The 17,405-nt window shown below is 44.8% G+C and overlaps 1 protein-coding gene across 1 annotated transcript in view; it reads right to left on the bottom strand.

Moving 5' to 3' along the window:
• The window catches only part of frem1b (Fras1 related extracellular matrix 1b), a 238,326-nt gene that overhangs the window by 129,011 nt on the left and 91,910 nt on the right, over positions 1-17,405 (bottom strand). Inside the window, exon 13 of the mRNA XM_068037205.1 lies at positions 8,417-8,507. Within this exon, the coding sequence (XP_067893306.1) occupies positions 8,417-8,507 (91 nt within the window). The remainder of the gene's footprint in view (positions 1-8,416; positions 8,508-17,405) is intronic.

The following is a 17,405-nucleotide window of genomic DNA, read 5'->3' as shown; positions in this document are numbered from 1 at the left end:
CCAGCAGCCTTCATCAACAGGAAAGGCTTCCATTCCATCAATGTTTAACAGGTCCGTGAACACCAAATAGGTTTCCTGCAGGTGGGAGCCCGCTTCCCGGGAAGCAGCCACGACCCTCACATGCTTTAACAGTCCCAGGTGCCATAACTTTTCAGGCTCCCTGTTCACCTTCAGGGATGGATTCCCGGGGACAAGGGCTACTCATTGAAGACATGGCTACTGACGCCTGTAAGGAACCCTCGCACAGCAGCAGAAGAGAGGTACAACACTTGCCACGGCTCCATCCAAGCGACCATCAACCATTGAGCTGTTGAAGATGAAATTTCGGTGCCTTGATCGATCCAGTGAAACCCTGCAGTATGCCCCAGCAAGGGTCTCACATATCAAGGTGGTCTGCTATGCTCTGCACAATGTAGCACTGCAGAGGGGGGAGGCCTTGCATGAAGAAGACATGATTGATCACCAGACGAGGAGCATGTGGAGGAGGCTAATGAGCAGGCACAACTGGATATTGATTCCCTTGCACCAGAGACCAGGGCCATTGAGAGATGCGCAAGGGAGGCAGGTGACAATCTCATAAATACCTGCTTCCTTCCACAATGATGGCCTTTCAAGGTGAACTCAATAAAGACTCACCTCACTGTATTCCGCCCGTCACCTCCTCTCTATCTTGATTCCGCCTGTCACCTCCTCTCTATCTCGAATCCGCCCGTCACCTCCTCTCTATCTCGATTCATGCCAAGCTTCCAGCTTCACCACGCGCTCTGACACATCTGAGATGCTTACCAAATAAGTCTGTATCTGCACTGGAAGTCCATTGCAGGAGCAAGGGTGAAGGCAGCATCTCACAATTCAGGCATGAAAGAATGAGCATTTTACAACAATGAACGTAAACTCTACAACACCAATTGCAGAAAACAATGTAAAAGCCAAATGTAATGCACCATGAATCCCCAAATGTGTCTAGGTGCTCTTCTTTATACGTTTTTGTGTGCTTTTACGCAGTGTGACTCCTGCGCTAGCACCTGGGCTGGAGGCAGGCTGCTGATCGGGCTATCCCTTGGCCTGGGATGGCATTGGCAGGCGTCCTCTGGCTACATGAGGCCTGGAAGGCTCAAGTTGCCTGAAAGTTTCCTGCACAGGTGTAGGAACCTCCTCAGTCATCGCGGTTACTGGAGCTGGGCTCACTGGCAGAGGGGCTGAGGAGGTGCTGACCAGACTCAGGGTGCCCTGAGGGGAGCCCCCAGATGTGGAGGTCAGCATCTCCTCCCTTTATTAAAGGCTCACTTGAACCTCCTTGCTGATCGGAGAAGGATAAGGACTTGGAGAAGACTCCAGGAGCTTTGTCCTTCTCTCGCCTTGCCACTGCTGAGTTGACCTCATGGTCAAGGTGATGGTGTGCACGTCTGTGCACATCTGTGGGATATGGCTCTCCATGAGGGCCGCCACCCTCTCGATGGAGGAAGCCCTGCGCTTACATGCCTGAGACATGGCAGCACTCATGGCATGGATGGACTCCTCTACTGTCCGCTCATGGGCGCACAATGTCTCTGGCAGCTCCAGCAGATGTTCTCTTACCTTTCCCTGCAACTCCAGCATGCCCTGTGCTGTTGACACTAGATGATCATCATTAGCCTGGGGCACAGCATGGGCCTGAACACACACAATCCTCCGACTGTCAGTGGCCTCAGCTGTCACAGCCTCTATCATCAGCTCGGGTGTGTGTGCGGTGCTCCCACCAGCCTGTGTCCCTGAATCTAAGCCTGAGCACATACCCACTGAGGTGAAAGTATTTTTGCTGGTGGAAGGTGCAGGAGAATGATGTGACGGTGCATTCTCTGACTGCTCCTCCTCCTCATGAGAGGTCAACAGCAGGCCTCCTGTGCCAGTGGCTGTGTTTGCCTCTGGCATTTGACGACCTGCATGAGAGTACACAAACATTTGTGAGTTAGGTTGTGCAAATCTCCTCATGCTAACCATGCGTGATGTGGATCTCCAGAAGTGTGGTGGAGGTCACATGAACACAATCCTCACTCTCTCGTGCGGACACTCCAGTCTCACCATTCGTGTTTAAATGGCTGACCTGGGCCCTGCTAGCTCTCGAGCCTCCACCTCAGCCAACATTAGAGGATGAGGATCATGGATCCCTCCCCCAGTCTGTGAGGCCCTGGTATTATGGGCCTGTTTGTCCTGCAAGTAGAAAGAGAAACATAGTAAGACTTTGTAGGAAGAGGAACAGAACAGTAATGCTAGTGGCAGTCACTTGTCCTCTGATGGGGTTTCCTGCATGGCTCCTTTCCACGTCCACTCTCAGGGGACATAATGGGGCTGAGCTGTGAAAGAAGCAGACCTGTCACTGAGAAGCAGTCATGCTTATGACAGGATGTGGTGCTGTCTCACCCCCTTGCCACCGCCTTTGTGGTGAATCCCTCCCCATATAGCACTCCCTCCCGCGTAGTCACATGCAAGCCCCAAAGAGAAGAGAGGTATGGAGGACTCACCTTGGCAGAGTGAAGAAGGTCATTGACCCTATTGTAACACTGGACCCAGTTCCAGGGGGTGGCCCCATGGCTCCTGACCTCTTCTGCGATCTCCCGACTTGCTTGGTCAGGTGGGAGGATCTCTCCTTGCCATCCCTTGGAACGAGGACTTCCCACCTTTCCCTTGTAGCCTGGAGGAGAATCTCCAGGGAGGCATTGCTAAACCGTGGGACCACCCAGTGCCTTGCCTCAAACATGCTCCCAGTTTGCTCAAACTGTCCTGACTGTTGGCAGTCCTGGAGTCCAGGAGTTGTAGTCCCAGCAAACTGCTAAAGGAGATGTGTATGGGGGAGGTCTAGGATTTCAAAATACCATCAGCAGGGTCCAGCAGCACTCCAGGTTCACTGTCTCACTGAAAGGCAGCAATACAAGCATGGCTGGCAATGCTTTAAAAATGGTGCCAGCACCTGCATTAGAGCCATCAGATGCCGCAATCAGCATCTCCGTGTCTGCCCTATCATGCAAATGGATGGGCCCCGTGCCACCAGTATGTTAAGTGGCTGGCCGCCACATGATTGCAGTCAGCTGACCGCATACGTGACATGCAGTGACGGCACCTGTTTCCGGGTCCGCCACTGGGACCTATGAAAGGCTCACAAAATTCAGCCCTTAGTTTGCACAGTTGAGGTAGAAACATCCCTGTCCAGGCCTGAAAGGGCAGACAGCTTAGAGGCCTTATTAATCTAGCAGCCAATGGTCTGTCTCGAAATGTCAAGGTAGGCCAACAGGAACACCGTTTACAAGGAGTGCATGACAAAGAAGGTAAACATATTGTGAAACCTCACCTTAGTTTTGTTCCTTAAAATCTTGTGGACCTCTTATATATACCTGCACTTCTTTTAAGATCATCATGTATGACACAATTCATGCTGGTTCCTAGGAGAGATTGATTGGCATGAATTGAGCAGCATGGTTAACCTCCTAATAGCAAACAGGAAGAATAACATCCTATCATCCAACAGGAATGTTGCCTTTGATTGTTGAGAAACAGTTGACAGCAATTAAGTGTAAACGCGAGAAAAGGAACACTGAACACGTGAAGGTCTCAGCTCAGTGTCTCTTTATTCCATTGGCACCAAAATGAAATTACGCTCATGAAGAAAAAAACTTACCTTAAAGAAACAAACTTGGACGACCGTTGCTCACCACCCCAATCTCTGGGGCTTCCCCGCTCCCTAGCTAGTCTCGTCCTCCATGACTCTTAGTAGCTGGATGCACACCCCTATTCCCCCTTGCAAGCACCATTTCACAATCGCCAACGCAGACCTTAGGCTGCTCCCTCCGGCTCCTTCTTTTCCTGCCCACGTTTTGGCCTGTTGCCCATGGCTTTCTGGCTCCACCCCCAAGCCCACCAAAGACACTGCTCCTGCCCCAAAGGGATTTCTAGGCGCCGAAAACTGCCCCAACCCCCAGAGCTCTCTACTACCACCTACTGGCCTGGAAGTGGGCACCCTGAGAAGAATATCTGATGAAGCAGAAGCTGCTCTAAACTCCAAGGAAATGCTTGCTCATCGGTTTGCAGCAGCTGACGGGGAGACAGCACGACCATCCCACTACACACTTCCCTGTGCTTATGAGTTTGCTGTCCCAGCAACTACACATATCAACATCTACTGTTTACTAAGCAACTGCAGAATTAACAAGCTCATTTGAGCTATGATAGCGAAAACATTGGAATCCCCAGTAGTGCCAACATTTCCTTCGTTAATCACAGATTTGGGAAAATGGTGAGGATTAGGGTGATGGCCAGCATTTGTTCGAGTTGACCTTCTTAGTTCGTCATCTGTCTGGGTACTTTCGACAGATGTTGTGGGAACAGCCGAGACGTTAGAAACACTCTTACCTTCTTGTATTTCAAAATGACCTGAGCTAGGTGGTGGGTCAGCCATAGTGGGGTCTATGTCGTTCAGGTCTTCAGGGACTTAATGAGCAGGAACACTTGCTTCTTCAGCTGCAGGCTCACTACGTGATGTTTCTGCATCTTCTTCAGGTACTGAAATAGATTCCTCACACTAGATGCACCCGCTAAATTCATGATGCACAGGTCATCCCAGGAATCAACGTCACTTTCCAATTCCTCATCACTTGAGCCACTGCCGGCTAGCATTTCAGGGACGGCTACATTATTGAGTGTGTTCCTTGTTCCCACATCTTCTACAAGGCTTCTGGCAGTGTGTAACTCCCCTCTGTGAACCCTCTTCTCAGGTCGCCTCCCGTCGCTGGTTACAAGACAGAAGCATGACCACCAGCGTCAAGACACTTAACTACTTTGTGGGATTCAGGATCCAGACATCTTGCATCTTGTTTCGACTATTTGCATTCCTATTCCTGAGGAATACTCAAACACCGATCAGGATATCCACATCGTCAGCCTTGTGGTAATGCAATGCTTTTCTTCTCAGCGCTTCTTTCTCTGTCTTCTTCGGCACCATCTTAAACGCATGGTTTGGCCATGTATGATGCTCAGCTATCCAATTGTCAACTTGGCCAGCACATTCAGAATGCGTGTTGAGGCTTTGTAGATGGTCTACTGAAGGACCTGGGTTTTCCTGGGCTACAATATTATGGACCATATAAGCATCTGCACATCTACTTTGGAGTACACTGTAATATATCCTAAATGATCTGTGCAATGGAATGGTTGCTTCAAGACTCCAGAGAATTGCACCCTAGTTTTATAATAGGCCTTATTGTATTGCTACACAACCTTATTAGTTTCACATTGAAAAGTACCTTTTTTTTTTACATTGTTGGGTTTCTTTTACTCTTTTTAACTCCAAATATATTAAGCTTTTACATTTCAGACAACACTCATAGATAAGCAGTAGCTCCCTATTTCCTCAAGAGTGCTTTCACTTCTTTTAATATCTAGGTAAAATTTCACATCATGTCCTGAAAACAAAGAGCTTTACAGATTGTCTCAGCCATTGATTCTGTGCCTTCATGGGATCTTTCTCATCTTCGGAAAGCAGCTGAATAGCACTACCCTAGATCTTGTTTTAGAATTTAACTGCCAAACAAATGTTACTACAATTAAATAAGGAAATAGTAATGGCAACAGAACATATATCTTGCTAAACTTCATTAGCTTCTTATATAGTATAGTAAATAATTCACAAAAGTTATTCTAAACGATGTTATAATTCATCATAATATAATGGTTATGATTTTTTATCTTTCTGCACCAACTCTCAAAGTTAATTGACTAGGTTAACTCTCTTTGAAGTTCCAGATTCACATATTTGAAAAAAATACATGGAATGGTTGCCTTTGTACCTTAGACACTTGTTTTTTTAGACAAATGAACACATTGGGCTGGGTTTTAAAGGCTCTTTGATGCCAGGAACGGTGGCAATGGGGTTGAAGATAGCAATGGATGAGGCCCTCCACCGACCCTGATGCCGGCAGGGCCCATACTGACCTCATGGCGGCTCCCCCCACCACTCGGCGACAGGAGCCACATTAAAATATGCAAATGGATACTTACCTTTCATTAACATGCTGACCGCAGCGATTCTGACAGCAGGTTCTGATCTTCATTCTGGCGGCCTGCAATGCTGCGCCTTCAATCCCTGTTCGGGGGGAGGAGGAACTTTTCTCAGTGCAGGAGGGGTGGGGGGGGGGGGAGTGGGATCAAACTCCTTGGATTGGTTGGGGGAGGTGATGGGAAGGGGTTGAGGATTAAAGTTTCTGAACTTCGGGGCTGGAAAGGCACTTTGTCAATGTAAGCATTTTGGGGGGGTGAGCAGTCAATTAATGTGAGGCTGTTGGGGGGGAGGGGCGTGTAAGAGGGGATGGAAAATATTTTCCATTACTTTTAATAATGAGAGATGTAATTTTCCTTTAAAAATTCAAATGGTCATGTAGGGCTCTAAGCCATTTAAAAATGGTGCCGGCGCCTGTGCATTGGTGCTGGACGCCGTTGCCAGGGACATCATGGGGGGGGGGGTGGCGGCCTCCCCAGTCATGTTAATGAGCCACCGCGTTTGGAATTGCTGCGGCTCCGCAACGTGTGCCCCGTATCCGCCCACCGCCTATTTTGGCGTCAGGCTTTTAAAATGCAGCCTATTATTTCAACGTTATCATAAAATGAACAAAATATGACCATTCTTCTGTAGTTGAATATTGTTTTTATTCCCTTATGTATAATGACAGAATTAAAGGAGCCAATACCTAGCTAATTCTTAGACAAAAATACTTTATTTCTGTCATATTATCCAACAAAGTTGAAGTCAAAGCTGAAATCCCCCAAGAGCTATTCATCTAGTCTCCAAGGGTAAGATCTTGAATAATGGATGATCACAGGACATAAGAGCAATGGCATCTGGCAGAATATCTGGCATTAATGTGATAGATGCTCGGGTTAACAGTACACAGTACTTATATATCGCCTGAGTTATTTCTTTTCTATTTCTGTAGAGCACAGTTTAGCCTAATGGAGCCCAAATGGGATTGTGCAGAGAAAAGTATAATAAAGCACTGAATGTTTTGTTCTGCTGATCAGTTCCCAAGTGCAAATATTAGGTGCATGCCTTCGTATAGCCTTGATGAGATTCTGCATGCATCAGCGAACATAGGAATTGCTCAATCCTGTCAAATCATCTAGTGCAGCTTGGAACCACTTTCAAGTGTAAAAATTCAGGGCTATGGTCAGAACCTGAGCTGTGATCTCCATGCCTCAGATTCCAGGAGATGGTACAACTCAGTGAATATATTAAGTTAACTGCAAATAGTTGGCCCTGAGACACCAAACATATTTCTGTAGGTTGTCAGGGTTCAAAGCTATTCACACCACTTTTCAGCCCTCTTTCTTTGATGCGTATGTGATAAATACAAATAAATATTTGTTATGTTACTCATCCTGTAACCCATGTAGCATTTACTGCTGTGCAGATTTTAAATCTAGCTCAAAGTGAAGATAGATGATGATTGGAGTAGTTTAGGAAAGATCAGCAGAGAGCAGTGCTAATGAAAGTGATCGTTCAACCAGCAGATCTTAATTGGCCTCAGTAAGTCTGCTGAAATGCATAAAAACACATCCGAAGATTTTACACTGATTAGGAGTCAATAGAGAATTCAGACTTCTGCGTATAGCGGCATAACCATTTTAGTGTTCTCTAGCAGGTTAATTGCAGCAACGCTGGTCACTAACTGGAAATCAGAGCAAGAAACATAGCTCCAGGTAACACACATTACAATATCTTCGCTGTGTTCAAGATAGTGCTGTTGATATAGAAGCATCATAGAATCTTACAGCACAGAAGGAGGCCATTTAGCCCTTTGTGTCTTTGCCAGTTCTTTGAAAGAGCTGTCCATTTAATCCTACTCCCCCCATTCTTTCCCCATAGGCCTGCAATACTCTTTAATCAGTTCAAAAACAAAATAGAGTCTAAACACGACTATTTTTAGAGGTCTTTAAAATTATGAAAGGTTTTGATAGAGTAGATACAGAAAGAATGTTTCCACTTGCGGGGAAAAGTTCAACCAGAGGCTGTCAATATAAGATAGTCACCAAGAAATCCAACAGGGAATTCAGAAGAAACTTCTTTACCCAAAGAGTGGTGAGAATGTGGAACTCGCTACCACAGAGAGTAGTTGAAGCCAACAGCATAAATGCATTTAAGGGGAAGATAGACAAGCATAGAAGGGAGAAGGGAATAGAGGGTTACAATGATAGATTTAGATGAGAAAAAATTGGGAGGAGGCTTGAGTGGAGCATAAACGCCAGCATGAACTGGTTCAGGTGAATGGTCTGTATCTGTGCCATATGTCCTACATGTATATGTAATCCTATTGAAAATTACAGTCAAAATTTAAGTGTAACTTTGCATGAGTTGTATTACTTTAAATATGATACAGCATCTTATTTGAGATACCTGTGTAAATGATTTCAGCATGGGGACAGAAGGATCCTTTTTCATATTCTTTGCACTGTCTGTGAAAATTATCTTGCCTGCATCATACATTCTGCAATGGAAAATCAAGACAAAAAAAAGTGAAAAAGGTAAGCAATCTCTACATTCTTTATTATGGAACGCATTTTCATAAATCTATATGTTATTTACATGGGGGTGGTACCTGTCCAATTTTCAATCAGACAGTCTGGATTTTGGATTAAAGAACAAAGAAGAACAAAGAACAAAGAAAATTACAGCACAGGAACAGGCCCTTCGGCCCTCCAAGCCTACGCCGATCCAAATCCTCTATCTAAACCTGTCGCCTATTTTCTAAGGGTCTGTATCTCTTTACTTCCTGCCCATTCATTCATGTATCTGTCTAGATACATCTTAAAAGACGCTATCGTGCCTGTGTCTACCACCTCCGCTGGTAATGCGTTCCATGCACCCACCACCCTCTGCGTAAAGAACTTTCCACGCATATCCCCCCTAAACTTTTCCCCTTTCACTTTGAACTCGTGTCCCCTTGTAATTGAATCCCCCACTCTGGGAAAAAGCTTCTTGCTATCCACCCTGTCTATACCTCTCATGATTTTGTACACCTCAATCAGGTCCCCCCTCAACCTCCGTCTTTCTAATGAAAATAATCCTAATCTACTCAACCTCTCTTCATAGCTGTCCAGGAATGTACATTAGACAGAAAAGTCCGAATTTTACAATGAGTCTATTTTTCCACCTTTGTCCCATGTGATATTGAGGCATTATTAAGGATTTCAAGGAATTTTTACCATTGGAACATCCTACTCTTGTCCCAACCTATCACCAGATATGAACTTGGAAAAGGTAGCAAAACTACATATATAATGCTTTTTGACCTCTTGGGCTGGATTTTATCGATGATGGGCTGGACAGTGGGAGAGGGGGGCACGACCCCACCTAAGCCCTTTCTTGGACCCCTACTGAATTTAATGGCGAGCAGGTAAGTAACTGCTCACCACTGGGTATGTTATCCTCTTTAAGGGACAAGATCTTGCTCCGAGAGCTCCAGAGGGCTGGCAACTCAGCAGTACTAGTAGTGCCACTGGGAGTAGTAGCCACTCGTGGTACTGCAGGAGGCCCAGGGCCAGGAGCAGCCATGGAGCCTCGGACTGCAGGTCAGGAGGCGGGCTCACCGGGGCCAATCAGACAGGCCCAGGTGAGGTGGGGTGGGGGGTGGTGGTTGGTTATTGAGGGTGAGAGGTGGGTGTTGGTGCAGGGGTAGCCTTTGCCACCTGGGGCTTCCTTAGGGCCACAGATTGCCCAAGGAGGAAACCCCCACCCTAAAGCTCCCAAGCCCACAGGGAGGCTGCCTGGTTTTACTGAGTGGCCTCCCGACGTGACAGAGGGTCTCCCCCGCCGCTGGTTAAATGTAAGCGGCAACAGGAAGAGGTGCTTAAGTGGCCATTAACTGGCCACTTAAGGGCCTCAATTGGCCTCCAGGTGGGAAGGTTGTCCTCAGACTTCCCCGCTCCTGGCAATATTGAATGGTATTGGGAGGGCGACGGGCACTCCAACCCCCGCCTACCCTGACTATTTGGTGGGCCCCTCCACACCCCCCCCCCACCTTCCTGCCTATCCCAAGATAGCTGATAAAATTCAGCCCCTTATTTTTCAGATTTTTACCCACAATATTCCCAGCATAACTCAAGGGGCTGTTTTGGCAAGAAAATAAACCAAGTGGATGGTTGTTTGGATGAGGTCAGATGAGAAGTCCTAATGTGATTTATAAACACTTTGGTACAAATAAAGGACATGAAAAATGTCATTAAGTAGACACAAAACTAGAATTGATACTACTATAAACCCATAATTCTGCATTGACTAATCACCAGATGAACATCATACTGAAGTATTGGGGCTGAACTGAAGTCGCTGACTTCAAAGCGCGCAGCCATGATGTGCAGCGCACTAACAAAATTCAGCCCTTGGATTCTATTGAATTCAAAAGATGTGGTCATAAATATATAATGGAGGAACTCCTATTAGTAATATCAAGAAAACATGCTATACTAAATGAAGATTTTTAATTTATCAGTTGCAAATCTAGATTAAACTTTTAAAAAAGAGCTGGGATTCTACAGTTAACTTTTAAAAAGTTGGCAGCATTGAAATACCTCACATTCCAGGACATCGAATTGGAGACACATGTCTAATGAGGTTGTTCTGTGGCAGGGCCTTCATTTAAATATTAAAATGAGTGAATAAACATGCAAATCAACATACCTTGTCCCGGCAGCCATCCAACGCCAGCATTACGGCCGCCGGCCAGAAGCCCTGCGTTGCAGAACTCCATTTGGAGTTCCGAAGTGTGAAACTGGTGGGGAGGGGGGAGGAGTGAAAATTTCAGGGCGGTGGTGGGGTGGTGGGGGGGAGCGATGAAAACTGCTCCAATTGGTTGCGGGGATGGTAGGGTTTAGGATCAAAGGGAATAAAGTTCAGGGGGGAAAGGTTGTGAATGAAAACCCACCATTTTTGGGGAGGAATAGTCCAAAAATCAGCTGATCATTCATGGCGGGGGAAGTAGAAGAGGGGATTGGAAACGTAAATAAAATTTTATTTCACTTTTTTCACAACCCTGTCTCTTTAAACATTTAAATGGCACTGAAGGGCTTGAAGCCCTTTTAAAAATGGTGCCGACGGCCATGCAGTGGCGCCAGACATCGTTGCTGGGGATGGAATGGCTGCCCCCTCCATTTAAATGAGCCCCGCGTGAAATATCGCGGAGCTGAACGACAGTGCATCCGCGCCTGAAGGCCACGGACTTCAAAGCGCGCAGCCACGATGTGTGATGTGCTAATAAAATTCAGCCCTTCTATTCTATTGAATTCAAAAGATGTTGTCATAAATATATAATGGACAAACTCATATTAGCAATATCAAGAAAACATGTTAAACCAAATGAGGATTTTTAATTCATCGGTTGTAAATCTAGATTAAACTTTTAAAAAGGAACTAGGATTCTATAGTTGACTTTTAAAAAGCTGGCAGCTCAAGATGGCCACCACAATTTGCATTGAGATACCTCACATTCCAGGATATCGAATTGTAGATGCATGTCTAATGAGGTTGCATCCAGGAGAATGCCACGTGAATTTGGAATTAGCTAACAGCTTCACTTTTAATGGCAAAACATTCAAAGCCATCTTGGAATATTAACAGTGGAGTCATACCTCCAGGGGGTGAATATTGAAACAATGAGACTTGAGAGAGATTGAAAATACCTAGATTCGAGTCTAATTAAATTGCAAACGAGGACACTGGACAATCATGTGACGGCCTCCCCATCTGTGGAAAAACTAGAAGTCTTTTGCAAAAGGACAAGCACCTGAGACCTAGAGTCAGACAAGCTTCAAGTGCTAACCAGACAAGACTCCAATCGGCGCCGTGCGTGTGTGTCTCTCTCTCCCCCCAGATAACATCGCAAGTTTGAAACTTCTCTGTGACTGTGGAACATACAAGTCTACCACTGCTACAGACAGAGACCCCAGGGAAGAAAGCCACCTACAACTGTCTCCAAGAAAAACACAAACCAGGTGGGCCAGCTGCAAAGTACTTCTACCAGCCAGAGATTTTGGAATCACAACTTCATCTGGAAGACAACTAAATTCCCAGACCCCACACACTGTATATTTTTTTTATTTGTTCTGGACTCCAATCCAAACTATCCCTTATCACTCTGTAATCTATTTGTGTATGTGTGATTCTCAAGTGTGTGCGTGAGTGAAAGTGTAGCGTAGTTTATTATTTCATTTAGATCGGGTTATCGGTTAAGTACAATAAACTCACCTCTTTATTGTTTAACCTCAAGAAAACCTGTCTGATTGGTTCTTTTACGATCATAACAAAGGTAAAAGGTAAAATACTCACTGAAGTGGTAAACACATCCACTGTTTTAAAAGGAATAAACCTGGTTAACATAGAAACATAGAAAATAGGAGCAGGAGTAGGCCATTCGGCCCTTCGAGCCTGCTTCGCCATTCATTATGATCATGGCTGATCATCCAACTCAGTAACCTATTCCTGCTTTCCCCCCACATTCTTTGATCCCTTTCACCCCATGAGCTATATCTAACACCTTCTTGAAAACATACAATGTTTTGGCCTCAACTGCTTTCTGTGGTAGCGAATTTCACAGGCTCACAACTCTCTGGGTGAAGACATTTCTCCTCATCTCAGTCCTGAAAGGTTTACTCCATATCCTTAGACCCCAGCTTCTGAACTCCCCCACCATCGGGAACATCCTTCCTGCATCTACCCTGTCAAGTCCTGTTGTGGTCAAACAAGGAGAAGGACAAGAGGGCAGCCTTGTGATCCCTCCTCACCTGGTCGTAACAGAAATTTGGGGGTTCGAGTCCCTAATCATTACCAAAAGCCAAATGAGAAATTGGAAGTGGGAAACTAAATTGATCCCTATCAAAAATGTAAAAACTTCAAATACAGGTTTTCCTGTGGTTTTCGCTGTTAGAGTACTAACATGTCCACATTCAATGCCAGTACCTTCCTAAGCTAGAGTGAAGTAACTTGGGACAGGTTAAAATCCCATCTATTGTGAAGAGTTGAGGAATGTAGCTGGGCAGTTAGGGATTACTATCTGTCCAAAAGCTAGGAAACCTGAATACCTAAAACAAGCAGCCAACCATTTTTCACTTGAACCTGAAGACTCAGAAACAGGTTTGGAGTCAGAAACAGACAGGGTAACATTAGCTAAGATACAACTGGAACAAAGGAGGCTAGAATTCAAATTCCAGTGAGAGAAAGAGCAGAGAGAGTATCAGGAAAGGAAAAAAGAAAGAGCTTTCCAGAAGAAGGAGGAAAGGGGGTTCAGGCGGCTAGAACTATCTAGGGGAAGATCCAATACATCCAGTGAAGGCACAGCAGGTGAGGGAGCTGCCCCTAGCTCAGGGCTGAGTGCTGAGTTCTTAAATTTCTCCCAGTTGATACCAAAATTCAATGAGGGGGATGTGGAAGCATTTTTCGTCTCTTTTGAAAAGCTCACAAAACAGTTGAAGTGGCCAGCAGAGAGCTGGACCCTGTTATTGCAAAGCAAACTAACAGGAAAAACCCATGAGGTTTATTCACTGTTGCCAGATGAGAGTTCATCAGACTATGAGGTGACTAAAAATGCTATCCTGGGGGCATATGAGCTAGTACCAGAGGCAGACACCAAAGATTCTGAGTTTGAAAGGGTTAAGCAGCTTGCTTTTGACCAGTGGATATGGGCAATCAAGATACAGCCACATATGAAAACCTCAGGGAGATGATCCTTCTCGAGGAGTTCAAAAACTCGCTCCCCCTTGCCATTAAAACCCATATAGAGGAACAAAAGTTTCAAAGACCTGGGCAGGCCACAATCCTGGCTAATGAATTTATGCTTGTCCACAACTCTTGCCCCATGAGAAACCCTTCCCAAGTCACCCCCCAAAAACCTGAAAAGGATAAAAGGTAGGAGGGTGATAGGAGCCCAAGCAGCCATGGGTGAGAAAGGAAAGCTGGACACAAAGGAGCCCTCCTCAGGCCAAAAAGGACGGTGCTGATGAAGGAGTGATGCCTGAAAACCTGCGTGTTTCTATTGTAACAAGGCAAGCCACCTTTGAGCTGACTGCTGGAAGTTATAGGGAAACCTGTAGGATTAATCAGGAAACACCAGACCAGTGCAGGAAAAGGTGCCCTGATGGAAAGCACAGCAGACCAGGCTGTGGCTTTAACTGCAGCAGTAAGACCCGGTTAGCAGATCGCTGAGTGCGGGAAAATTTAACAAAATCCCTGAAAGTTACCTGGATTTTGTGTCCCAAGGAAAGATGACCCCATCCCTCTCAAGTGAGGCAAGCAAGCCCATAGTCATGTGATGAAATAAAGGTATAATAGGCTTAATCAAATAGAGTTTAGATATAGTTAATATATTATATCTTTTAGAATTAAAGATTGAATAAATGGTCAGTTTTCAAGACTCACTAACATTCCCCTTTAAGAAGGTAGAGTTAAAAATTTCAAGGTCTTTCAAGGTCCCTGTTATGAACCAGAAACAAGTTGGGAAATCCATTTCAGTGTCTCTGTTATCAGGGACTTGGAAGATAAACACACACATTGAAATATCCTGTGTGACATCAGTATGAGGTAGTAATAAATTTAATTAGTTTATGGGGTTGTTGACAGATCAGCTCAAAATGTTGCTTTAAGGTACCATAAAAAAGGCAATTATAGATAATAAAACAATAAATGAAATAGGATTACAGGAACAAGAGGTCAAGTAAACACAATTGTAAACATTTTGACCAGATAAATGCTCACAACTTCAAGAGTAGGGGAATTCCAGTAAAACATTAAGTAGGGAGTTAGTTAATGATATTACCAAATATGGATCTTGAAAGCAGGAAAAACACAAAGAAAGGTAACACCTATATGCTAAAAAGTCAGATGATACCTGAGCAACAGTATAAACATGAGAGTTTTTGAAGCAAAAATTAGAAGTGTTGAATTTCTCAAACAATACTTCTCAACCCATGCCTTACTTGGCGAACTTAAGGTAAACGTTTACTTTAAATTTTGATGGATATTCTAAGATATTTTGCTGTAACATTAGCAGGGTTAAACTTTTGGATTCTATGCTAGAAATAAGAATATGTGTTACATCTCTTAGTAATATTTGATATTGTGATGTACTTATCCATTTAAAAGTGTATTGCATGTTAAATTCTTTAATAAATATATAAAAGTTAATAAATCGTCTATGTAGTATTCTGTATACAACTACAAGAACCCCCTCTCTGTGTCTCTTTAAGTGGAGAGATACGTATTGAAGAGTTTCCCAGACCCTTATAATATCTGGTATATTTATGACTGAGCCATAATTATTTAAAAATAGGCTTACGAACGATGGTAATATTCTCTGTTGGTTTTCTTTCTTTGAGGGAAAGCTAGTTCAATTCTTTGGACCCAAATAAGGGTCTTTAAGAATTTGTCTGGTTTGAACTTAAAGGAGATTCATAGGGTTGTACTCCTAATTTGGTTTAATCCCTATAAGGGGTTAAAGTCATAAATCACTTCAGTCACAATTAGAGATACAGGGACCACCTAATTCCTTCTGTTGGGAGAACGCATAATCTTTTCCCCAGAGAGTGCATTGAATGCTAGGGTGTTAGTGAATGGTATCTGACGCAAGTATATGCCCAGACCTTTATATTGGGTGCACCTGGAGTGTGACCTTGTTTCAGGACCAGTAACCATAGGGATTGTTCCTAGTTTATCTGTGGACAGGGTTGACATGCTCCTGGTTAATAATCAGGTGGGAGCAAAGGTGGTAGCTTCCCCAGTGGTTTTAGAAAGACCAAAAGAGGTCAGGGAGTCAGAGCAGTTGCAGGAGAAGGTCCCCGGCATTTTTCCTGACTGTATGGTGATCCGGTCCATAGCCAAACAAGCTCCTTCGGAGGAGACTGAACTGGCACTGCAGCCAGATGACCCTACTGTCTGGTTATCTGAAAACATCTTTGGGAAGTTACAGGACCCAAAGGATGAGTTATTCAGGTCTTCCTTAGTCGGGGCTCAGCAAGCCGACCCAGGGTTAAAAAAATTAGCACAGACTGCCCAAATTGAAGCTGAATCAAAGGAAAATCCAGAGTGCAACTGTTTAAAGAATGAGCTGCTGATGAGGAAGCGGAGACCTCCTTACAGACCTGCGGATGAAGAATGGACAGTGGTTCACCAGATAATGGTGCCGCCAAGGTACCGTAAGGAAATGCTAAGAATAGCCCACGAGCTTCTAATGGCTGGACATGGTGGTATACAAAAACCGAAGCCTGCATAATGCAGCATTTTGACTGGCCAAAACTCCACAAAGATGTGGTGGAGTTCGGTAAAACTTGCCATACGTGCCAGGTTGTGAGGAAGCCCCAACCTGCAATAAAAACTGTATCCTTAATTCCCATATCGGCTTTTGAGGAACCCTTCAGCAGAGTGCTGCTGGATTGTGTGTGACCCCTGCCGAAAACAAAAGGGGGCTTCCAGTATCTTCTCACCATTATGGATGTGGCTACCTGATTCCCAGAGGCCATTCTCTGAAGAACTATCTCTGCCAAGGTATTAGTGGAGTGGCTAACCCAATTCTTTACCCGATATGTGCTGCCTGCAGAGATCCAGTCAGATCATGGCATGAATTATTTCAGGTCTGGGTTCTTTCAAAAGGTCATGGGTAATCTGGGCACAACTCAGCTAAAGTCCTCAACCTAACAACCGCAGTCACAAGAGGCTTTGGAATGGTACCACCAGACCCGAAAGACAATGATCAGGGCATACTGCCACAAGTACCCCCAAGACTGGGACAAAGGACTGAGATTTCTCCTGTTTTCCACCAGGGACTCACCCAACAAGGCTTTAGTACCTTTGAATTAGTTTATGGACATGAGGCGAGAGGTCCTCTTAAACTAATCAAGGAGAGGTTTTTGGGACAGAGGGATGAGTCTTCCATGTTAGAGGAGGGCCAGGAAGATTCCCAAATCAAACTGTCCTGTTAGCCAACACTAAAATGTTAGAAACATTAGACACCCCAGTCCCCTATTTAAATGCAGAGCAAAGAGGAGCCCCACCAAGGCTGCTCACAGCATTTACAGAAATCTGCAGGGACAAGGAAATTTCCCAAAAGAGCAAGTCAAAAGTAAGGGAGATGCCTCACCTATTTGAAGTGCTGCAGGGGAGTGCAGTGAAACTGGGACAGACACCTGCAAGCAGTAATCTCCCAGAGGACATCGGGCAGATGAAAAAAAAACCCTCCCTAAAGTAAAGAGAAAAGGGAAGGAAAAATGCCCTAAAGTAAAGAGCACTTGTATAAATCACCAGAGAACAAAAAGCAAGATCAATGGGGATCTACCCACTGAGGATCAAGTCCCAAATCCAAAGCTAATCAAGCCCAACAATTTAGATTCAGAAATAAAAACAA

This window comes from Heterodontus francisci, chromosome 8 (assembly GCF_036365525.1).
Source record: "Heterodontus francisci isolate sHetFra1 chromosome 8, sHetFra1.hap1, whole genome shotgun sequence".
Lineage (NCBI taxonomy): Eukaryota > Metazoa > Chordata > Chondrichthyes > Heterodontiformes > Heterodontidae > Heterodontus > Heterodontus francisci.
The sequence above is the reverse complement of the archived record's forward strand: the minus strand, read 5'-3'. Positions and strand labels throughout refer to the sequence as shown.